Source organism: Capsaspora owczarzaki (assembly GCF_000151315.2).
Source record: "Capsaspora owczarzaki ATCC 30864 unplaced genomic scaffold supercont2.8, whole genome shotgun sequence".
NCBI lineage: Eukaryota > Filasterea > Ministeriida > Capsasporidae > Capsaspora > Capsaspora owczarzaki.
The window spans coordinates 340,491-360,831 of NW_011887299.1; the positions used below are offsets into that span (position 1 = coordinate 340,491).

Sequence of the window (20,341 nt, forward strand, 5' to 3'; positions counted from 1 at the left end):
TTCCATTCTGCAGTTCAATGCACTCATCTCCATTGTCCCTCCTCCATCCATCCATCCATCCATCCAAGTGTCACTCACTTCATCAAATCCCCTTCTTCTATTTTATTTTGTTGGTTTATTGTGTTTTCTGAGCAGTTCAGTTTTTATTTTCTTATTATTTTTCCCCATAAGGTTTGTTCCAAGCTCACTCACTCGGTTCTCGTTCGCACCTGCACTTGATCTTTGATCTTTTGTTGTTTTGCCCACTCGTGTTAGTCGTATGCCCTGCTTGCCGATTGCGCGTTGGATGTGGACGGGGAGTGTGGATGTGGATGAGCGGGTTCGCTCCTCGTGGAGCACTGCAAACACACATGGACCAAGCCAGCCCAAACAACCCCCACTACTCCCATTGCAAAGACACATCATGCAAAGTCATATTGGAACGAGCATTGGCGCTAATATTGAATCGAAACTGACTGAACTGGACTGGTCTGTGTGTGTGTTCAGGCAGTCAGTCCATATTACAAATGGTCTCGTTCTACTGCGATTCGTGCTCAGAGGTCGTCAAGAAGCCCAAGGCAGAGCAGCACTCGTACCGCTGCAGACAGTTCTACAGCTTCTCGTGCATCGATTGCGGTAATTCGTTTGGTCACGGCGAGTTCCAGTCGCACGTCTCGTGCATTAGCGAGCAGGAAAAGCACCAAAAGTCGCTCTACAAGGGCCCCAAGGCAAACCCGACAGTCCCAAAGTCGGCCCAGCAGTCAGAAAACACTGCCAACAATGCAGTGGCACCAATGGACACCGCGGCGGTGCCATCACAGGCCGCAAAGAAGCAAGAATCCGCGGAGAAGAAGCCGGTCGCTTCGAAACAAGAACCAGCCGCCGCTGCCGACAACAAGGATAAGAAGTCCAAGAGCGATAAAAAGGACAAGGATGCTGCCAAGCAGCAAAAGAACGAGCCAAAGGAAACGTCCGACAAGACCAAGGCCTCCTCAAAGCGATCGCACACCGAAGTCGAATCATCCGACGATGCCGTGGAGGCTGCTGCGGCCGCAGAAAAGCCCAAGAAGCGAGCTGCAGACTCTGACGACAGCGATTCTGACGACAACGACGAGTCTACCAGTCAAAAGAAGTCCACCAGCAGCAGCAAGGCACAGAGCAAGTCGAGCGAAGTCGACTCGCGCAAAAAGTCGCGCGTGGAGGAGCCAACGGAGACTCCAGCAGCGTCCAGCGATGTTGGAATTGCCGCCAGGGCAAATGCACTGCTGATGGACGCGAGCGACACAAAGACGACCGTCGCCGCGCTCGACAAGGTGCGCGCCAAAAGCAGCTCGTCATCCTCCAAGCGCCCTGTGCCTCTCCCTCACGGACTGGCCTACGACTTCCGACGAGCCATCATCTGTGTTCTCCTTCACTCGCAAGAGCACACTCGCCCGCGCAAGGAGTTGAAGCGAATCGTGATTGACATGGCACTCGCAACATTCCCCGACGATGTCAACCCGCGGAAGCGCGAGGGCGTGTCTGTCCGTGGCACGTTCACTGGCCTGACGATGGACGATGTGGAAAAGACCTATCGCAGCGTTCTTCGCTCAATGAAGCGCGTTGAGGTCGACAAAGAGAAGGAGGTCAAGCTGCGTCTGCCCAAGTAGTAGTAGTCGTTTGATTTCATTTTGTAGCGGTGTGGTTTTGATGTTGTGGTTTGTTTCGGACTCTGTTGAGCAACGTAATACACTCAATGGGCTCTTCTCCATGCTCTTCCACATGTCTTTGAATGCATCTCGACGACAGACAGTACAGTAGTGATCCAGCAAACCGGAAATCTTGCCCCATTTCCTATCTGCTCATCCATTTTGTTCCATCCGTTCTATTTCATTATTTCATTTCATTTCTATCTATTCATTCACTCTACTTTAATCATCTCCACATTCATCCATGAGTGGCGAGCGCAAGTTTGGCTTGTTCGTGCCTGGCGCCAATGCACAGCAACCCGTCGCAGCGACTCGATCCGCGAACGTCTTTGGCGACGACGACGACGATGATGATGCTAATGCTAATGCTACTGCCAATATCAGCAGCAGCAACAAGTCGGCGACTGCGACTGGGTATGTGGACGAAGAGTGGGCTTGAAGCATTGGCCCATATCCACTCTACACTCGACCTCACTCACTCTCATCGTTGTGTTCATTCATTCGCTCGTGTGTGTGTGTGTGTGCGTGTGTGGATTTTGCAGGTACGACGGGCGCGCTGCCGTGAACAGACAACTCGCGCAGAACGCAGAGCGATTGGCAAAGAAGGTGAGGCCCTTTTTGGTCTGAGAAAAAGAAAATCTCAGAGATTGAGAGAAAAAACCCGAAACAAGGGGGTGATTGGAAGTAGAACACAAACGGAGCATTAAACACTCACTGCGTCGAGTTCACTGGCTTCAGAACGCAAAGGAACAGGCAATGGTGCTCGAAGAAGACCCCTCCGTGTATGGCTTCGATGAGCTGTACGATGATATCCAGGCTGCAAAGAAGACAGAGAAGGCACAGGTACAGTCAGTCGCTTGACGAGCGGGAGCATGTTTGATTTTGTTACTCAACGACTGAACTGGATCAACCCCCTTTTTTGAATTTTGTTCTTGCCGCAAGCCAGATTGCTGCGCAAGCGCAAAAGCAAGCACAGCAGCCAAAGTACGTGCACGCACTGCTAAACAAGGCGGTCGAGCGGAAAAAGGAAAGCGATCTGCGCCAGGAGCGCAAACTGCAAAAGCAGGCCGACGACGACGCCAAAGAGTTTGGCGACAAGGAGCGGTTTGTGACAAGCGCATACAAGGAAAAGCTCGCTGAAATGAAGCAGCTCGAGGACGAAGAGCGAGCCAAGGCTGAGCTCGAGGAGAAGCGGGATGCCAGTCGCGGCCGCGATCTGGGCAGCTTTTACGGCAACTTGCTCTCTCGCAACGTGGCTATGGGGGGACCAAGCGAGGACAGTCAAGCGAAAAATGCCACAGACGCAAGCCGAAAACCGGGCGAACAACGACCTGGGGACGACATGATCCAGAACGCGCTGTCAACGCTTCGCCAAAAGCGCGGCGATGGCAACTTTCAGCAGCAGCCGCCCAATCCTCGCCGATCGCGCCCGCCCCAGTACAACCCTCCGCCCCAAGACACGCAAAAGCTCCAATTTTCTTCCATCGAAGACCTCAAGAAGCGCTTTGCTCGTCGGAACACACCCGAGCAAATCGAAGAAGCGCGGCAACGGTATCTCGCACGGCGTGCCGCGCGTAGTCATTGAGAATGCTTGCTTGTACACCTGCTGCATTTGAATTGGACAAATGTATTTCAAACGTTAAACAAACAAAAATCAAAGGCCTGTCCGTTCAATCTGAAGGAAGGACCTTTTACCAAACAAAACAATGTACAAAGTGTGACGACAGCCGCCAACCCTCTACGCAAGAACTGGCTTGCTCGCAACTTCGTGGGTGGATGGGGCATGTCTGCTGCTATTGACCTTCTCGAGGTGGGATGCGTCGGCTACAAGCCTTGCGGTAAACTTGCCGGGGGCGTTCGGCTTTTCCGTCACGACCGAAATGCAAGAGTACGGCGTCTCCATGACCACTGCGCTGGGATCCAAGTCCTCCACAATAAACTGCACGCCGTAGCCGTGCGTGACAATCACGCAGTGCTCGTCCGGCCCGAGGAGTGCCACAATGTTCCGTATGCACCGCTGGTAGCGTCGACTCATCATCTCGATCGTTTCCGGGTAGAAGAATGACATCTGAGGGTTGCAAGGCCAAGGCAGGGCAAGCAGAGTGAAGTTGAATGAACGAGCGAGCGAAAACGAACGAAACGAACGAAACGAAGGAGCGAGCGGACGGACGAACGAACACACCAACTCCAACAAAAAGCCTCATTTGTGAGATTGGGACACATAAAGCACCTTCTGAGACAATCCGATGTGGACAATTCCACAACTGATCGAGCGAGATTGCCCGTCCCTTTGAATCTGAGGCGTTTTCGAACAATTTCTGTCTCTTTTTCAGCATTTTTTTCGTTACCTGTGACTGGTATTCGAGGTTCATTGTGGGGACTTGCGCGACCATGTCTTCGAGGCTGAGCATCTCGGGCTTTGCCTCAAACCAGGCCTTGCACATGAATTCAGCGAGACCGTGCTCGACGTTGACGAGGACCTGCGACGCCAGCGACTCGTCGCCAGCCATGCCCGCGACAATCTCCGCAGCCGTCTGCATGCATCGCAGGAACGGCGACGTGAACACTCGGGCGACGGGGTATCTGGCGAGGCGTGACCCGGTGTGCCTGGCCTGCCGCAGCCCGTGCTCGCTCACCGGCGGATCCCTATCGATCCAAACATCGTCAAAGTCAGCCAGATGCAAATCATTCAGGACTCATGAGTGTATGTGTGTATGTGTGTGAGGTTGTCATTCAGGGTCAGCCAAAAGGTCAAAATCTGGCTCGAATTGGAGCAACTCCGACAAGAGGATCGTGTACTACCCCCACTCATGATGACCTCCCTGAGCCCCTGATCCACTCTGAGATGCAGGTGAGTTTGAGTGTGAGTTTGAGTTTGTAAGTAGGGGTGGGTGTACCATGGCCTGGCTGCGGCCGGAATCCACGTTGCGTCGACGAGATCAAGGCGCTCTGCGTGGCGCACAATGTAAATCGTACGCGGCATAGGATTCGCTTGCGAGTGGGGGGAATGAATAAGCGTAGAAGTGAGATGCAAGAAGAGTGTGCTCGACAAGTTACTGTACATATACAGTACCAAAGTGAACGAGAGCAAAATCGTTTCAGAAATGCTCAGAATTTGGAGGATTTTTTTTGCATTTGGCAGGTCCTATTGAACCGTGAATGCTTGTACTTGATCACTCGAACAGCTGTGAATTAGTGGCGATTTGCAAAAAGTGAGCAACAACAAAGAGAGAGAGATTCAAAAGCCGGTCTCAAGGAAACTGAGAAACGCTCAGTGAATTTTGCATCGGTACAGTAGTTGATGTTTTAAAGTCCTCCTCCTGATCGATTTTCATGGTGAATCTCAGTCCACTTTTTGTTTATATGAACGTTGTTGTTATTGTTGCTGCTTGATTCTGAGAAACATGGACGACGACGAGGTCGACCAAAGCCAAAGCCAACGCCAGAGCCAGAGCCAGAGCGACGTGGACCACACTGCTGACCACCACGACCACCCACAGAATGATAAAGAGGATGCTGCTCACTGCCATGATACTGATACCACTCCGGTGGCTGCGTTGGACAGCCAGCAAGAAGCAGAAGCAGAAGCACAAGAGGCAGCGGCACACAAGCGCAGCCAAGCCGAACCAGCTCAAGCGTACAAGCACACTGCGGCTACCACTGATGACAACCCTGAGACCAATACTGCTACGAATGCCACTGTTGTTGCTGCGGGCACGAGGCGACGCTTGGTCGGAGCCACGTCGCTGGTCGTGCTGGCCATTGCGACCGCGGCTGCGTTCAGCTCAGTCCTGCTCCACCCATCCACACTCATCGTCGTCGCAGTCGCAGGCGCATATGCACTGGTCAGAGTCGCGCAGGATGGCAGGCTGCCGTCGCTCTTGAGCTGGGTCACGATTGCCCGGCCGTCGTCTCGTTCCCAGGCTCCGCTGCTGCCAGCGACGACAGCGAATGCTGCAGCCGCCGTGTGTGCTGTATGCCAGTCGGACAAGTGCAACCATGCAGACCGTCTCGTCAAACGGAACGGTGGCGTCACTGCGCAGTCGTCAGCATCTTTAGCTGGTGCGCCCGGCGGACTTCCAGCCATGGCGTATGCGCAGTCGGGTTCGTCTGGACTAACGTCATTCACTGGCGCTGTTCAAGTGCCAGAAACCCTGGATCGCGCGGTTCGACTCTACCTCGACAAACTGCTCGCCGATTACGTTGATTACTGGTTCACCCCAATCAGCGCAGACACGCTCTTTCTCGACGAGCTGCGCTCTACACTGCGGTTTGTGGTACTAGGCATGGTAGATCGTGGTTGCAAGGTACGCTGCTTTTCGTTTTGCTTTTGTTCGATTTTGCAAGACATCTGTTTTGCCGTGGTTGTTGTTTGTTGTGATCTGCTCTTGTTGCTCAGCCCTCCAACCATGCCTGAACCAATCCGTGTGTGTAGGTCGATTGGGAGGCCGTCGCTTGCACAGACATGCTCCAGGTTGCCGCAGAACTGCTGCACGCGTACATGTGCGCGCTGGAGGACTTGAAGCAACAAAAGCGCGCCAACCCAACGCGGTCGCATTTCATTTCCGATCAGGAGATGGCCAGCGCAACTCTAAAGCGTCTCCCCAATGGCGGCCATATCTGCATGCAAAGCCCCGAGCTCGAGCTCGAGTATTGGCGCAAGATTTCCGACCGCTTGGCCAGCCTGCTCATGCCCGCTCCTTTACCAGACTGCCAGTCTGCGCAGCACTTGTTGCGCGAAATGTTTGCTGCGAAAGTGCTTGTGCCCAGCCTGCCTGCAATCTACGACACGGACTTTGTCAATCGAATGCTGTACAAGGCACTGTGCGAGTACGTGCCATTCGACGGCCCTGTCATGGATGGTCCCATTACGCGCCTTCGCCGCCCCGATTATCATACTGTGCCACCCACTCAGGCTGTGCTATTGGCTGGCTATGGTGGTGGAAGCCCACTCGCCTCTGTGCTGCACGTCGCCCTGCCAGACATTCTGTCTCAACCGCCGCTCTTGTTTGTATTTATGAAGTTCCTGGGCACTCAGCAAGCCTTGCACATTTTGCAGTTCTGTTTGTCGGTTGGTACGTCACTGATGTTGTTGTTGGTTTTGTTTGCCTTCTTCCTGCTTTCTGCTTCGTTCGGCATCAATCTGACGTTGTACGAACTGGCTGCTTTTGCTTCCTGTTTTTTTTTTGTTTGTTTTGTTTTTTTACAGAAAACTACAATGAACAGGCTGTGCAGGCCACGCGTGCAGATCCCGAACAGCAGGAGGCGTTGGCCACGCAGGCCAAAGACCTTTTCAAAATGTACATAAAACCCGTCGGAATCTCCGCGCTGCCAGTCGAAGACGCAGAGCGCGTGCGTATCGAGCGCCTGATTTTCGGGCAAGAAGAGTCTGGGCGGCGGTTCCCCGATGCCACTTGCTTTATGACGACCTACAGCACTTGCTACAAGCTCCTCGCCGAAGTGTACTGCCCACTGTTCCAGCGTAGTGAAATGTATTTCAAGTTTCTCTGCCATGACAGCAAAGCCCTGTCTGGGCAAACACCCACACAGAGCCAGGCCGTCCGGCCAGTGACACGGCAAGCTGTAGCGCCAACCTCAAGAGCTCCCCTCCGTGGCGCGGCTCCGCCAATGTCTGCCGCGACAGGCCAACACTCCAACACTAATGCCGCCACCAAACCCAGCAAAATGGCAACGTTCAAGGCCAAGAATGGCGTCGGGCTTCAAACGTCTGCCGTTCCAATTCCCGTCACCAAGTCAGGCTCCAATAACAATAACAATAATAATGGAAGCTTGCCACGAACACCAACTGTATTGAGCTCGTCGCCATACGCACTGAGCAGCGGCATTCCCTCCGCGATTGCTGGAAGCTCGCGTCGCCTTGAGCACGCGAGGACATCGAGCACGTCTTCCAGTGCTTCCGATCCAGTCGCGCCGCTCTCAGAAGCTGGCAATGTCGAGAGCACAGACAGCCTTGCTGTTTCCCAATCACCGCCTCTCCGTGACGCCACTGAGGGGGCGACTACGGACGATCTTTCGCCTTCTGCGTCTGTGGGCCCGTCGGCCTTGGCGTCAACGGCTCACTCGCAGGATGTGTCGCTGGCTGCATCGCCGGTGGAATCTCGAGCGCATTCCAGGTCACACTCCCGGTCTACGTCTGCCGTCTCCTTGGCCGGAGTTGAAAGTGCCGTGCAGCAACAGCAGATGCCACCACGCCAGACGTCCAACCCGTCAAACTCACCCAGTCGACCCCTCACCCCTGTCGCTGCCACCCTGGGATCAACGCCTCCAACACTACCACATCCAACCTCCGACCTTGCTCCTGTGCGCCAGGGCATTGATATGAAACGCTGGCGGATTGCCATTCGCAACGTTTCCACGCAGCGCGAGAATCTGAAAAAGTACGTCCTCTACCGAATTGCAGTGACTGCTCCGATGAACACGCTTCAACAAGTCGTGGATCCCAGCTCGATCGCCGAGTACGCGTCCATGCCTGGTCGCGATGAAGAGACATGGATTGTCAGCCGGCGGTACAGCGACTTTGACGCGCTCGACACGTGTCTCCGCAACTCTTCCTACGGCGATCAGGGCCAGCTCGAACTCCCGGGGAAGAAGACGTTTGGCAACATGGATGCAAACTTTGTCGACACGCGTCGCGCCTCTCTCGAAAAGTATCTCCAAGCACTCATTGCAGACGTCAACCTGCACGAAAGCGTGTTGCTGCATGCCTTTTTCACCCCGACTCCAACATTCCGGCAGCTGATTCATGATCTCAACGACCACGATGTCAGTCGCGTCCTGAAGGCGGTTCCGCAAAAGATCAAGGAGATTTCTGTGGGTATCGTCAGCGCGCCAATGCAATGGTTTAGCGAGGCTGGAAATCGCGCTCGAGAGCTCGAAGGGGCCGTCCAGTCGTTCGTTCCTTCTCTCCCAGCGGCGTTGTTTGACTGGCAGCAACATCGGTTTCAACGGAAGCGCGCTGCCGCTCGATTGAATGAAGGTCGGTTCCACCAACAAAAAAAAATCAACTTTTTAGCACCCAACAAAAGCAGGGATTGCGTCGTCGTCGTCGTCGTCGAACTAACATTGGTCATTTGTCGTATGCGTAGATGTTACCTCTGCGAGCAACGATCGCACTCAAAATCTTACCATTTCCGGACCAATGGAGACGGCTCTATTCGTCCTTGAAAATGCAGCAGACGTCCCACGCTCGCGTTGGAATGCTGCAGCGTCTCCGCCGGCAGAGCGTGCTCCCGCTTCGACTCCGGGTCTACCGCTGCTTCTTGCGCTTGGAAAATTCGCGGCTGGTGCCACATTTGATGACTTTATTGAACGGTATGTTCGAGTGAGTTTGTTCTCATTGGAAGCCCCACGTAAACTCACACCAACGACTGTGCTGCGGTTGACACGCTCCGACCCTCTTTTCGATCAATCCTTTTTCAGAAAGCTCCGTGATAACATTGAGTTTCAGCTGAGAGAAAATTCCGCCCTCGACTTGCTCCAGCTCTTGTACGCTGCAACATTCGACGCTGCCCCTGTTGTGACCGACGAAGAGCGCGCGCGAAACAAGCAAATTGCTTACGACGAAATGTTCAAGTTTCTTCCTCGTGAGTGACTTTGACTTTGACTTTGATGCTTGTTTCTTTCGCACTCGTGACTTACTCTTGGGTGTCGTTTGGTTTTTTTTTGATGACCCACCACCTTTGATGTTTGTTCCTGCCTACAGCCATTGCTCATCACATTGTCGGAGTCGAGTACTTGCGAAATTGCGCTGAAAACTTTTTCGAGCTTCTCCAAAACCCACAACTGTCCAAGCAGCTCGTTCTCAGTGTTCTTGACATCACCATCGTCAAGTTCTTCCCCGAACTATCTGCTAGCGCCACCCCAATCCCTTGATAAGAAAAAAAAAGCAACCACAACAACCTGCCTTGATACTTTGATGTCGCGAAATTGTAATGATACAATCTGAGTTGATTTTATGCTTCAAAATGATGTTTGTACATTGTGTGTTTACAGAACGCCAGGCGCTGGAATTCCGACCAAAAAAAAAAGAAACATAGCTTTGCAGATGGGAGAGTAAGGGGTGAGTGAGAATGGGGAGGAAATGAGGTGAGGTGAAGCGCGAAATTGAATACACGCACTACGTGGAAGGAACGAAAAAAGGGGGTAAGGAGGGCAATGGCATTGATCAGGTGGTAAAGATAAGGGGGGGGAGGAGGAAAAGCGTCATCCAGAAAAAAAATACAGAAAAATAAGCAACCCATAGAAAACAAAAACAATCATGGAAGAAGAATCATTTCTCGAGCACTCCTCAAAATAAGCTCGTGCATGGCTTGTGCGTACGCCGGGAATTCGGAACGGTTGCCGTGCACAAACCGCAGCGTAATTCCGCAGTTGGCCAACAGAGATCTTACGTCGGACGAAGTGGTAACTTCGATGGTATAGCGGAAGGCTGGCAGCGTGCAGTTCAAGACATATGCCGGGCCCTCAGTGTAGACAATGTTGTCCATGTCGAGCAAGCGAGTAATCATCGTGAAGAAGCGGCGTGGGGTGCAAGGCACAACACACGGCACGCTCTCGTCGTGACGCGGAATGGTTGAGCTGGCGACCTTCCAGGCGTCCTTCTCCAAAAAGTTGAGCATCAATATGCGTGTACCGTTTGCGTTGGGCGTGCCGCCAAGCTCGGTGATGGCCTCGAACAACCGTTCTTCTTGGGCGCGTTGGACGGGATTGTCCGCGTTCGCCGTGATGGAGCCAACGACCTGCGCATTGTTTGGCAAACTCAGATCCCGGTCAACCACCGTGTACTGCATCGTGCCACCCTGGTGGGCATGGGTCTGCGTGGTTGTGACGGGGAAGGATGAGCCGCCTTTGATGGCGGCCACCAACCGTGTTTCGTTGAACTGCAGTCGCCAGACAACCGCTTCTGGGCCCAGCGTGACAAGGTTGTGCAGGAGCTGCCCCGTTTTGAGATCCCACACTTTGATGTGACCATCATCCGAGCCCGAAACGATTTTCTCGTCGTCGAATTGCACGCACGTGACGGCAGAGTCGTGACCGCGAAGGGTGTGCAGGCATTTGCCCGTCGTGACATCCCAGACCTTGAGCATGAAATCCGCATTACCAGACACGAGAATGTTTCCGCGGAGCTGCATCTGGCCGACCAGCGACTGGTGGCCTTCGAGCGTGAAGATGTTCTTGCCGCTGCGAGCATCCCAGATCTTGATGAACGAGTCCAGCGAGCCGCTTGCAATCAGGTTGCCGTCGAATTGAAGCGAGTAAATGTTTTGCAGGTGACCCGTGAGGACGTGCAAGCATGATCCCGTTGCAAAGTCCCAGACCTGTGTGGTTTTTTTTGTTTGTGTGGTCAACGAGGTGATTTTTTTTTTTGTGTGTGTGGTCAACGAAGTGAGTCCAACGAAAAACGAAAATGACACGCGAAAGAAGGCACATAAAAACCAAACAACAACAACATGAAAAGGGGACTCACACGCAACGTGAAATCATACGAGCCAGACACGATGAGGTCGTCGGAAACGCAGACGCAGCGAACAGCCATCGTGTGACCGGTCAGAACACGCACAGTTTGCAAGCTCCAAATGCGCAGTGTTTGGTCGCGGGAACCACTCACGACGTACTTGTCGGTCAAGCACAAGCAGCGCACAGTAGAGCTGTGGCCTTCCAGAACACCGACGAGTTTCCCTTGCTGAATATTCCAAATCTGAACAAGAAAAAGTGCAGGAAAGAGCAAGTCGAACAGAAAGAAACATCAGAACAAAAACAAAATGGCCACAAGCAGAACATGCCAAACGCGGTCCAACCGGGGAAAACCAAACAAACACCCGAACCAAAAAAAAAAAAAAATCAAAACCCGTACCCTCAAAGTCCGATCCGTAGAACCGCTAACAATCAAAGCGTCGCGAGCCTGACAGCACCAAACGCCGCCAGTGTGACCATGCAGAGTGCGCAAAAGATTGCCGGAGACTGCGCACCAGATGCGCACGGTTCGGTCGTCGGCGCCGCTGATAATGTGCGTGTCGTGAAGCAACAGACAGGTAATGACGGCTTCGCCGTGACCGTACATGGCCCAAGCGTTGAACTTTGCAGACTTCCAGTTTCGGTCTGACCAGCGCCGAAGCAGGCATCGACGTTTCCAAGAAATCCTTGGTGCCAGAAAGTCAGGCAAGTTCACCGGGCGAGGCACGGCCTGCAGGAAGAAGGAATCATCGATTTTCAGCTGATCGCACTTGAGTCGCCACATTCTACGACATTCAAGGCAGGGAATGGGAAGGCACAAGCACGGTGAGAAGGTGCGTGAAACAAAACCAACGACGCAGACACGCAACACTTTGAGCGTCAACACAAACTCACGCATCGTCATCAATCACTCGTCGCCATGAGCGCGAGACGCGGGCGGCAGTTATGAGGGTATCGACATCCAGGTGTTGAAGAATAGACAGAGCAAGCTCGTGTGGTAGCAAGGAAATGAAATCTCTTCGGAAGAGCGGCTCGAGGAGAGATTCTGCCACGCTGTATGTCAAAACGAGACAAAAAACGAGACGCGGAGGTTGATTGCAACGATATGAGTCGAAGATCCCAAAGCCCCAACAAAAAACACAACAAAATCGTCCCAGACACCAGTTGGACGGGAACGTACCGCAGTTGAGACAAGGAACAGCAGCGCAGCAAGGTCTCGAGCAGCTGCGCTTGCAGAGCCGGACTGGACTGGGTGAACTGGCCAACCCAGCTCCGTGCATCGTTATTACCACCGGCGGCGGGAACAAGATCTTGAACAATCATCTCGGTGGAGCCTGCGGGGTGCAAAGGGTAGGCGTGATCAAGATACCGGCGAGAGTCTGGCGCGTCCTGGCTGAGGGTCGCGACAACGTGTGGCAGATAGTGGTACTGTGCGAGAATTCTCACCGTCTCGCTATCGAGGGGAGTCGCGGGAATGCTCGCCGACTCTGGGCGGAAGTGCTGCCTGTCGACGCGCGCGTGTGTGCCAATGGGCGAGCTGAGAACATCTGCAGACGATGCACCAGAGCGGCCGGCGCCAGAGACGGCTTCAATGAATGAGGCCGACGCCGATGGTGGCTGGTGCATGTGCTGGTTGTCGTCCAGCTTCATGACCTGAGACTCGGTCCAGTGGGCCCCTTGGTTGTCCGCCTTCAAGTCCGGTCTCATGTTCCACAGCGGCTTCTCGCGTTTGGTCGCAAAGATGCTCGTCTCCTGGGGTGCGCGCTGATTTGGCAGCACCTCAAGTGCTTTGGCATCTGGCTTGCCTGGCCACAACGTCCATTTCTGGCTCATTCTGATTCACAGTGGCAACTTGTAGAGGTTTTTGTTTTTGTGCTATTTGAAGGAGAGGGGCTTTTGTATGTGTGTCCTGCAACAAAAAAAAAAAAACGGTGAGAACACACAGCCAAACACCCAAAAAGTAATCCAGACAGCTGCTAAACTGGGGCGTGATGTCTGATCGCTTCTGCTTCTTCTTCCTCTTCCTTACACGTCACCACTCCTATGTTTGAGGACTGAAATGCATTCACAGACTTGTCGTGACAGAGAAAGAACGGAGACTTTTTTTCTTCTTCTTCTTCTTGCTTTCTTTTGGTTGAAGACTTAAAACATAGCTTTTTTTTTTTTCTTTTTTTTTTTTCTTTTTTTTTTTTAAGATGAGTTTTTTTAGCTGGGCCTTCTTCTTCTTCCGATATGTTCCTCCTCGTTCCTGTGTGAGTGAGACAGACACGGGAGGGGGAGCTGCGCCCCGCCGCACTTCCTCTGAGAGAGCATTCTTCACTTGTCGGAAGGTGCTCGCGGTGTCAGGGGAGAGGCGAGAAGGTCGAGAGGACACGACAGTGACAAAGGAAGAAAGGGAAAAAAAAAAAAGCATAGTTTGCCCTCCATCTCGGTTGTCCCGTGCTGCAGAGCCGGCGGCAGGTCGCTCGGGTTGACACACACCATAACACCTGCGTCCGACAAAAGCGCAACCTCGCTGCCCCGTCCCGCAGCCGAGACCAACGCCAAGCAAAAAAAAAAAAGCCACTGCCAGCAAAAAAAAAAAAAAAAAAAAAAAAAAAAAAAAAATGGTGACAAACAACAAGGCTAAGGAGGAACATTGCAAGCTGGACCAGCGATAGAGGCGTCGAGAGGGGTTGCGGGGTGGGGGATGAGCAAGGGGTGAAGAGTAGAACAGCATCAACGAAGCACAAAGTCAGGGAGCGAGGCTGCTCAGCGGGGCTGCGTTGAGCTTCAAGCTGAAATCGCAATGGAAAAACTCACTCAGAATGAAAAAAAGACTGCTCGCTTTTTTTTTTTCTTTTTTTTTTGGATTTGGTTCTGCTGGGTGTTGATCTGGTCTGATTTCCCCTCAATTCTCATCATCGCTTTGCTGCTGCTGGAGATCAAACTGCCACCAAACCAATGCTGAGCATCCGGAGTGATAAAGACAAACCCCAAGCTTCCAATTGGCATTTGGCTGTGAAAGCACTTCTGGTTCATCCAGCCCCCATGTTCAGCAACTGAGACCAGAGTACAACTAGCAACAAACAATTCTAGCATCGTAGTTAAAGTGAAGAAGGCTCGCTCAGTCTTCACCCATCGAATCTCGCAGAAAAATGGCTTCCGTCTCTGGCGTTCCAATCTGGCCCGACGCAGGCATCCGCAGCGCGTGGCTCTCGCAGTGGCAGCTCCCGTCGCTCTCAGTTGCGTTTCTTGACTTGTTGCTGCCCCGGTTGAGCCGGTGGGCGCGGGGGGGAGGAGGTTTGCGCAGTCGGGCCAGATTGCAGTTCAGAGGAGGAACAATCTGGCCCGTCTTGTTGGCATAGGACAGTCACGCAGAGTGCCTGGATAGTAGTCGGCAGCGCCCTTCTTACACTTGGCTGTGCTGTGATTTTCTTTTGCACTTGCGTCGACATGCTGGCAGGTTGGCATCCAGATTGGCCTGTTCAAGCTGCTCGACAGCAACCCCGGGTTGACGAGTGCGCAAATCTCAGAGTCGCTCAAGGTGTCCAAGCGCGGGTAAAAAACGATGAAACATACACGATCCAATGCATCTTGCAAATCGCGTGTCTTTGCATCGTGATGGTGATGTTGTCGTGCGCTCGCGAGATTGCCGGCACAATTCTAACTCTTTGCGCCACTCTGTCGCCAGAATCGACGCGCTGACGGCAGTGCTCGGTGCACTCACCTTCTTGGAGTGCCGCGGAGGAGCCTTCCATAATTCGGTCGAAACCTCGCTGTACCTGCTCGAGGGCAGCCAGTTCTTCTGGGGACACATGCTGATGGGTCGCCCGGGTTCGGAAGCGTCCGCGTTGCACCGACGCCTGCACGACGCCATCGTGCACGACCAAGTCGACCCTGGAGCCGTCAACGAGTGGGAGGCTGGATCGCTGCCAGATCCTGAGCGTGCGGCCGCCATCACGCGCGGAATGCACAGCCACTCGGTTGCACCGGCGATGGCTCTTGCGGCATCGCCTCGCTTTAAGGCTCTTAACGTTACCAAGCTTCTGGATGTTGGCGGTGGCTCTGGCTGCTTCCCGTGAGTATTTTTTCTTTGCTTCTTTGTTTTTGGGCGCGATGGCACCGTTGTCGATTATTCTCCGCGCTCATTATTCTCCTTCCATTGCTTGGTTGCACCACTCGTCGTCGTCGTTGTTGTTGTTGAGTGCAGGATTGCGATGGCTCAAGCCAATCCAGCATTCAAAGGTGTCGTGATGGAAATCGACACTGTCGGCAAGTGTGCGCTCGAGTTTGTTGCTGAAGGTAATAATTCTAGTCTTGCTATTGACAAAAACTGTTGACCAAGAAAACTGGCTGACCCGGGCTGACCCTGTGGCGAAACAGCAAAGGTGTCTGAGCAGATTACCACGATTGCCCGAAACATGTTCAAAGATGCCTGGCCGACACCAGCAGAGGGGTTCAACGGGGTCTTTTTCAGCAACATTTTCCACGACTGGAATCATGCTCAGAACACGCATCTCGCTCGCAGCGCGTTCAACACACTGGCGCCTGGTGGTCGAATTCTGTTGCACGAGACGCTGTTGAATGATGACAGCACCGGGCCCTTTGTTGCCGCGGCGTTTAGCATGCACATGCTCGTGTACACGCGCGGCAAGCAATTCACGTTCAAAGAGCTGCAGGAGCTCCTGACCTCTGTGGGTTTTGTTGATGTCCAAGTGTTCCCCACGTACAGCTTCTACTCGATCGTTCATGCTCGCAAGCCGTGACCGAGGAGCAGAGTGAAAAGAATGGCATTGTTGCTGTTCATTGTTTTGAGTTTGTGTTTTTGCTCGTTGTCAATCGACATACAAGAGCAGACCAGGCAATCGTATATATTGGAGCCGGACACCATTTTTAAGAAGCTACACAACACGAAAAGGGACGCAAGAGTCTGAGCAAACCAGGCGATTTAGGCGTCGGTTGGCCTGTACGCCGTGTAGAGCAGGTACAAGAATCGCACGATCGTCTTGAGGTTGCGCGTGACAATTTCTAGCAAAAGACAAAACACCAAGGCACACGTCAGCCACAAAACCCAAACCCAAACGAAAACAAAAACAAAAACAAACAAACAAAAAAAATGGCATACCGCGCGCGTAAATGCCGTTGCGAGACAGACCCATCTTTTCGAGGAGCTGGAGGCACACTTCAGCGTTGTGAACCTTCATGTCGTCGTTGATGGGTGTCAAGTGATACATGTTCATGGGCACATAAAAGTCGCCCAGCGATCCGAGAAGCAGAATCAGGTAGACTCCGTCGTGGAACTGAAGCGCCAGATCTGTGACCTGCACGCTAATCTTTCGCAGGTGGTTGTTGACAAACTGAACGAGTTTCTGCAAGATGCAAGACAGACAGAGAGCGACAGTCAGTAGAGAGCAGAACGACACGCGAAACACAAAGAAGCTTGCACATACCTCTTGGATGAGTTGCAATCGTTCGGGGTCGTTGGCCTCGAACAAATCATCAATGACATCGCGAGTAGAAATGGCTGGCAAATGTCCAAAACGTCCGAGTGAGCGTCACATGCAAGACTTTCCCCCTTCATCCGAGCACAATTTAGCTTACCAACATCCTTCTCATCTGCGAGCACCTTGCTGTAAAGTCGAAAAAAATGCAAACAATGAGTTTCTCGAGAAAGGAACTAACGCTTGCACATAAAAGAGAAACAGGAGACTCACGCTGCGCCTTCGGCGCCAAGTGCGCCCAGATGCTGGCGATTGTCGGTAATGTCATAGGCCACAGTCTTGTTCGTGATGACGCCGTTGTTGCTCTAGCAAAAGGTCGACATGTGCTGAGTCAAAGAGGAGGTACAAATGCGCAAATAGAACGACTCCAAAAAACCTACCACTCGGTTCACGACAGCAACGCGAACGTTGGATGGAATTTCGTTCGGGCACTCCAGACGGTAGCCGAGCTCGACGCACAACATGAGGATGGCAGCAATATCCTTGCGGAAGATGCCTGCAAAAGCAACAAAAGAAGCAATTGCAATAAACCGAGAAGAAAACTGAGTTCGCACCAATGAAACTTGCATCGCATCAACAGAACAACAAGATGCCAAACCTTCAAAAGTCCAGCGCTCTTCGGACGGCTCCATGTTGAACTCTTGCTTCAGGAACTTGAACAAGAAGGTCAGATTTTCACGCTTGCTCTTATCGGATTGCGCGAGGAGGTTGTACTTGATTTCCTTTCCCGTGACCGTTTCTGGGGGAGGGGGAAGGGGTGTGATGATGATAATGGAGAAAGGTCAGTCATAGCTTCAGTCGCTCTTTGCAGTTGTACTCCAGAACGAGATTGCTGACAAAACCAAGAAAAAAAGCGATCATCCAAGACTTACGGAGGAAGTTGATCAAAATAATGCCGTCATACAGATCTTGTGCAAGATCACGCACGATGACTTTTTGAGAGGCGGTGATGGAGTTGAGCCACACCATCAGATTCTAAGCAAAAAAGTAAACTATTAGTCAAGAACGGGTGCAGGGCCCTCCCCCACCCCTGTCGGGTGTACTCTAAAAAATCACTGTACCTTGATCAGGCGTTTGACCTTGGGGTCGCTGTTGGAAGAGCTGTGCAAGAACGAGCTGACGGTATATTCGCCCACTGTTGCAATGAATAATGTCAAAGTCAAAAAATGTTAGAATGGCGTTCAAGATCTCGCAAAAGCCGGGAATTTTTTTTGCAGCAATGGATTGAATTGAGGTTTATGTGGTTGGTCAAAGGTCTTTGAGCAGTGAGTGGTTGGCGGTTGGATGTGCGCGACGAATTCAAAAATCCAATGCAAATCCTATCAAAAAACTCGAAAACCCGAAAACCAAAAAAAAAAAAAAAAAAAAAAAAAAAAAAAAGGTTGCCAAAACAGATCCGAAAAACGCCTTTTCAATAGCAGCGAGCAGTCAATGAAGTCCCCCCCCCACCCAACCCACCTCGCCTCGCATTGTGTGTTTGGGAGCACAGATGTCTGCTTGAGACTCGAGCGAAACTGCGACTGCACCAGCAGCTCCGTGTGAATCGATGCGTGAAGCGTCGTGAGCGAATATGGAATTCTGGCAGGGCGAAGGTCGCTGCAGCAGCGCGTCGCTGGCAGTTGGACTTGCAAGTACTCGTGTGAGTGTCGCCAGCAAAGTGCAAAGAACGACAGGCAGAGGCGGGTGATGACGCGGAGGAGGAGCGGCGCGGAAAGGAACAGAGGATTGAGCGAAAAATCGTCCATTGCCTTTTGGCTGGATTGGACTTCCCCTTTCTCCCCTTCCCCTCCCCCCCCAATGAACACCACAGACCAACACAAGCCGCGAGGAGCTGCACAAAAGGAGGAGTTGGGAGGTGGAAGACGCACAGTCGCGCGAGTTGGTCTTGTCGAGATCGACAAACGCATTCACAGCGCTTTTCGTCATTGCTGTGGAAGGATTGAAGTAAGAGTGAGCTCAGCTCGACTGAGATTGAGAACAGTAACAGTGTTACATGATGACATCGACCGAGCAGTGCACACGCATACGAACAGATCAACAATCACACAAAGCCCAATCACATCAACCAAAAACAACCACCCCTCAAACTACATCAAATTTTGAGAAATAACTTCATGCCAAATGTTGTGCGCATGAGCAATTATTCGGTCCATGTCCATCTCGGGCAGATGCTGCAGATAGGCAAGCAGGTCGGCATACTCGAGCTCCTCGATGGTCTCCTTGCAGTACGCAAGAATGGCTAGGCAGACGTACGGGTGCAGTGCAAAGCCGTCGTCCTGCGCAAGATACGTATCCCATAGCCGCACAACGCACGATAATGGCAGCTCCTTGGCGAGCAGCGACTGCAACCAGGGCACGGCCCATTCGTTTGGCTCGAGCTCTTCCTGCTCAAAGTGCGAGTACAGCTCAGACTGCGTCGCCCGAAACACGGCCATCAGGTCGGCCACCAGCTTGTTGGTGGCGGGAGGAGGGAGCCGCGGCTGGACTTGCCGCATCAACTGCGAGAAGGCGTGGAAGGCCTCAGCCTCGTTGTCCTCAAAGGCGAAAATCACGGGCCCGCACAGAGGCACGACGCTGCCAGTAAAGTCGGCCAAGTCCGAGTTGCGACTCAGAAACACGGACACGACGTTCTCAAACAGCCGTTGGGTGGACTGCTGCTGGAAAAACTCGACGCCGTCCTGGAAGCGCTTGATTTCGCCGCGGACGCGCTTCACGGGGATGGCGTCGCTGGCACTGAGGTCCAGCTGGTCGCGCCGCCGCTGCTCGCTGTACTCTTGTGAGCGAGCCAGTGTGGAGGTCACTTCCTGCGACTTGTCTGGCTGTGCGACGCGCAGCAAGTACCGCCACACGTCCGCGCGCACCTCGTCCGGAATACCGTGCACGGCGAGGTCTTTCAGCCGATCCATGTCGACGTAGGACTCTTGGCCGAGCACTTCCTGGAAATCCTCTGCGCTTGCATACATGGGTCCAGTCCGGTCAGGGTTAGGGTCAAGGTCAGGGTTAGGGTTAGGGTCAGGGGATGTAAACGTTTCCTCGTGCTTTGTGCTCTGTTGGCTCGAGCTGGTTGGGCGGTGAGACAGCAGAGACGTATGGAGTGGGGCTGTTTCTGCTTCGTTCCCTTGTCGTCGACTTTGTGTTGGACTCGCGATGGACTCGCGATGGGCACGACGACGACGACGACGGTCTCAGCCGAAAGAAGAAGAAGAAGGAAAAAAAAGAGTGGTACAAACAAAGGGGTTGGATGAATGAATGCAACAGTCCGTGCAATTGTGTGCGAGTGGTATGCGATTGAATTTCGATGATTGAGAGGGCGACGGGGCGGCGGAGGGGGAGGGGGGCAAATACGGGTAAAATTGCTGCAGAAGAGGCTCAGAGGCAAAGTCACTGTGTCAGTTCAATGGTGTGCTTGATCGGCGTTTTGTTGGAATTGGATGTTGTCAGTCCACGTCAGATTAAATTAGGCAGCTCAGTCCCTTTCCTTGCAATGTCAGTACACCACAGTGTTGGTCTGTTGAGTTGGTCTGCTGCTGTGAAGTGATCAGCGGTTGCGTCGTTTGAGCTGCGTGCTTCCGGCATGCGAGCAAATGGTGGAGGGGGGGACGCAGAGTGACCTTGACAGCCCCATCGCGACAAAGTGCGACAAGTGCGAGACGGAAGGGGGAGGAGAGGACGAGAAGCGAGCGGAAGATTCAGCCGAGCAACCGGCAAGTGAAGGGA

The 20,341-nt window shown here is 52.9% G+C and overlaps 8 protein-coding genes across 8 annotated transcripts; 4 read left to right on the forward strand and 4 right to left on the reverse strand.

Moving 5' to 3' along the window:
* Positions 1–403: 403 nt before the first annotated feature.
* CAOG_05047 (nucleic acid-binding protein) lies at positions 404–1,628 on the forward strand (the record flags this gene model as incomplete). The annotated part of the gene is made up of 2 exons (XM_004346682.1): positions 404–410; positions 538–1,628. The coding sequence occupies 2 exons, from the start codon at positions 404–406 to the stop codon at positions 1,626–1,628; spliced, it is 1,098 nt and encodes a 365-aa protein (XP_004346732.1).
* A 267-nt stretch (positions 1,629–1,895) lies between these two features.
* CAOG_05048 (hypothetical protein) lies at positions 1,896–3,367 on the forward strand. Its single transcript, XM_004346683.2, has 4 exons — positions 1,896–2,081; positions 2,210–2,273; positions 2,406–2,510; positions 2,614–3,367. Exons 1-4 carry the CDS (start codon positions 1,912–1,914, stop codon positions 3,250–3,252), a joined length of 978 nt encoding a protein of 325 aa, XP_004346733.1. The 5' UTR covers positions 1,896–1,911; the 3' UTR covers positions 3,253–3,367.
* CAOG_05049 (hypothetical protein) lies at positions 3,279–4,696 on the reverse strand. The gene is made up of 3 exons (XM_004346684.2): positions 4,565–4,696; positions 4,016–4,313; positions 3,279–3,735 (listed from the first exon to the last, which is right to left on the reverse strand). The coding sequence occupies exons 1-3, from the start codon at positions 4,648–4,650 to the stop codon at positions 3,406–3,408; spliced, it is 714 nt and encodes a 237-aa protein (XP_004346734.2). The 5' UTR covers positions 4,651–4,696; the 3' UTR covers positions 3,279–3,405.
* Positions 4,697–5,002: 306 nt separating this feature from the next.
* On the forward strand, positions 5,003–9,639 carry CAOG_05050 (hypothetical protein). The gene is made up of 6 exons (XM_004346685.2): positions 5,003–5,974; positions 6,103–6,742; positions 6,877–8,664; positions 8,774–8,999; positions 9,108–9,271; positions 9,391–9,639. The coding sequence occupies exons 1-6, from the start codon at positions 5,072–5,074 to the stop codon at positions 9,558–9,560; spliced, it is 3,891 nt and encodes a 1,296-aa protein (XP_004346735.2). The 5' UTR covers positions 5,003–5,071; the 3' UTR covers positions 9,561–9,639.
* On the reverse strand, positions 9,605–13,975 carry CAOG_05051 (archipelago beta form). The gene is made up of 6 exons (XM_004346686.2): positions 13,944–13,975; positions 12,322–13,050; positions 12,036–12,194; positions 11,542–11,926; positions 11,155–11,385; positions 9,605–11,005 (listed from the first exon to the last, which is right to left on the reverse strand). The coding sequence occupies exons 2-6, from the start codon at positions 12,972–12,974 to the stop codon at positions 9,944–9,946; spliced, it is 2,490 nt and encodes an 829-aa protein (XP_004346736.2). The 5' UTR covers positions 12,975–13,050; positions 13,944–13,975; the 3' UTR covers positions 9,605–9,943.
* Positions 13,976–14,259: 284 nt separating this feature from the next.
* CAOG_05052 (hypothetical protein) lies at positions 14,260–16,034 on the forward strand. Its single transcript, XM_004346687.2, has 5 exons — positions 14,260–14,365; positions 14,587–14,681; positions 14,815–15,201; positions 15,334–15,425; positions 15,507–16,034. The coding sequence occupies exons 1-5, from the start codon at positions 14,279–14,281 to the stop codon at positions 15,887–15,889; spliced, it is 1,044 nt and encodes a 347-aa protein (XP_004346737.1). The 5' UTR covers positions 14,260–14,278; the 3' UTR covers positions 15,890–16,034.
* Positions 15,939–18,568, reverse strand: CAOG_05053 (hypothetical protein). Its single transcript, XM_004346688.2, has 10 exons — positions 18,493–18,568; positions 17,686–17,759; positions 17,497–17,599; positions 17,223–17,363; positions 17,005–17,120; positions 16,838–16,929; positions 16,725–16,753; positions 16,574–16,647; positions 16,249–16,492; positions 15,939–16,151 (listed from the first exon to the last, which is right to left on the reverse strand). Exons 1-10 carry the CDS (start codon positions 18,548–18,550, stop codon positions 16,072–16,074), a joined length of 1,011 nt encoding a protein of 336 aa, XP_004346738.1. The 5' UTR covers positions 18,551–18,568; the 3' UTR covers positions 15,939–16,071.
* Positions 18,569–18,579: 11 nt separating this feature from the next.
* On the reverse strand, positions 18,580–19,817 carry CAOG_05054 (hypothetical protein). The gene has a single exon (XM_004346689.2). It carries the CDS (start codon positions 19,585–19,587, stop codon positions 18,712–18,714), a length of 876 nt encoding a protein of 291 aa, XP_004346739.1. The 5' UTR covers positions 19,588–19,817; the 3' UTR covers positions 18,580–18,711.
* Positions 19,818–20,341: the final 524 nt, after the last annotated feature.

What these genes read in the sequence shown, in the direction of transcription:
- CAOG_05050 (XM_004346685.2), top strand. Translation starts at nt 5,072, where the DNA reads ATGGACGACGACGAGGTCGACCAAAGCCAAAGCCAACGCCAGAGCCAG. An exon ending in TGGTAGATCGTGGTTGCAAG is followed by an intron (nt 5,975 to 6,102) that starts GTACGCTGCTTT and finishes CCGTGTGTGTAG; the next exon opens with GTCGATTGGGAGGCCGTCGC. An exon ending in GCAGTTCTGTTTGTCGGTTG is followed by an intron (nt 6,743 to 6,876) that starts GTACGTCACTGA and finishes GTTTTTTTACAG; the next exon opens with AAAACTACAATGAACAGGCT.
- CAOG_05049 (XM_004346684.2), bottom strand. Translation starts at nt 4,650, where the DNA reads ATGCCGCGTACGATTTACATTGTGCGCCACGCAGAGCGCCTTGATCTC. An exon ending in CCGGCCGCAGCCAGGCCATG is followed by an intron (nt 4,314 to 4,564) that starts GTACACCCACCC and finishes TTGGATCGATAG; the next exon opens with GGATCCGCCGGTGAGCGAGC. An exon ending in ACCTCGAATACCAGTCACAG is followed by an intron (nt 3,736 to 4,015) that starts GTAACGAAAAAA and finishes TGCAACCCTCAG; the next exon opens with ATGTCATTCTTCTACCCGGA.
- CAOG_05051 (XM_004346686.2), bottom strand. Translation starts at nt 12,974, where the DNA reads ATGAGCCAGAAATGGACGTTGTGGCCAGGCAAGCCAGATGCCAAAGCA. An exon ending in CGAGTGATTGATGACGATGC is followed by an intron (nt 11,927 to 12,035) that starts GTGAGTTTGTGT and finishes TGAATGTCGTAG; the next exon opens with AATGTGGCGACTCAAGTGCG. An exon ending in CTACGGATCGGACTTTGAGG is followed by an intron (nt 11,386 to 11,541) that starts GTACGGGTTTTG and finishes TTTCTTGTTCAG; the next exon opens with ATTTGGAATATTCAGCAAGG.
- CAOG_05054 (XM_004346689.2), bottom strand. Translation starts at nt 19,587, where the DNA reads ATGTATGCAAGCGCAGAGGATTTCCAGGAAGTGCTCGGCCAAGAGTCC.
- CAOG_05053 (XM_004346688.2), bottom strand. Translation starts at nt 18,550, where the DNA reads ATGACGAAAAGCGCTGTGAATGCGTTTGTCGATCTCGACAAGACCAAC. An exon ending in TATTTTGATCAACTTCCTCC is followed by an intron (nt 17,364 to 17,496) that starts GTAAGTCTTGGA and finishes CCCCTCCCCCAG; the next exon opens with AAACGGTCACGGGAAAGGAA. An exon ending in CAACGGCATTTACGCGCGCG is followed by an intron (nt 16,152 to 16,248) that starts GTATGCCATTTT and finishes GTCTTTTGCTAG; the next exon opens with AAATTGTCACGCGCAACCTC.
- CAOG_05048 (XM_004346683.2), top strand. Translation starts at nt 1,912, where the DNA reads ATGAGTGGCGAGCGCAAGTTTGGCTTGTTCGTGCCTGGCGCCAATGCA. An exon ending in CAGAGCGATTGGCAAAGAAG is followed by an intron (nt 2,274 to 2,405) that starts GTGAGGCCCTTT and finishes CACTGGCTTCAG; the next exon opens with AACGCAAAGGAACAGGCAAT. An exon ending in AGAAGACAGAGAAGGCACAG is followed by an intron (nt 2,511 to 2,613) that starts GTACAGTCAGTC and finishes GCCGCAAGCCAG; the next exon opens with ATTGCTGCGCAAGCGCAAAA.
- CAOG_05052 (XM_004346687.2), top strand. Translation starts at nt 14,279, where the DNA reads ATGGCTTCCGTCTCTGGCGTTCCAATCTGGCCCGACGCAGGCATCCGC. An exon ending in GGTGGCTCTGGCTGCTTCCC is followed by an intron (nt 15,202 to 15,333) that starts GTGAGTATTTTT and finishes TGTTGAGTGCAG; the next exon opens with GATTGCGATGGCTCAAGCCA. An exon ending in GCTCGAGTTTGTTGCTGAAG is followed by an intron (nt 15,426 to 15,506) that starts GTAATAATTCTA and finishes GTGGCGAAACAG; the next exon opens with CAAAGGTGTCTGAGCAGATT.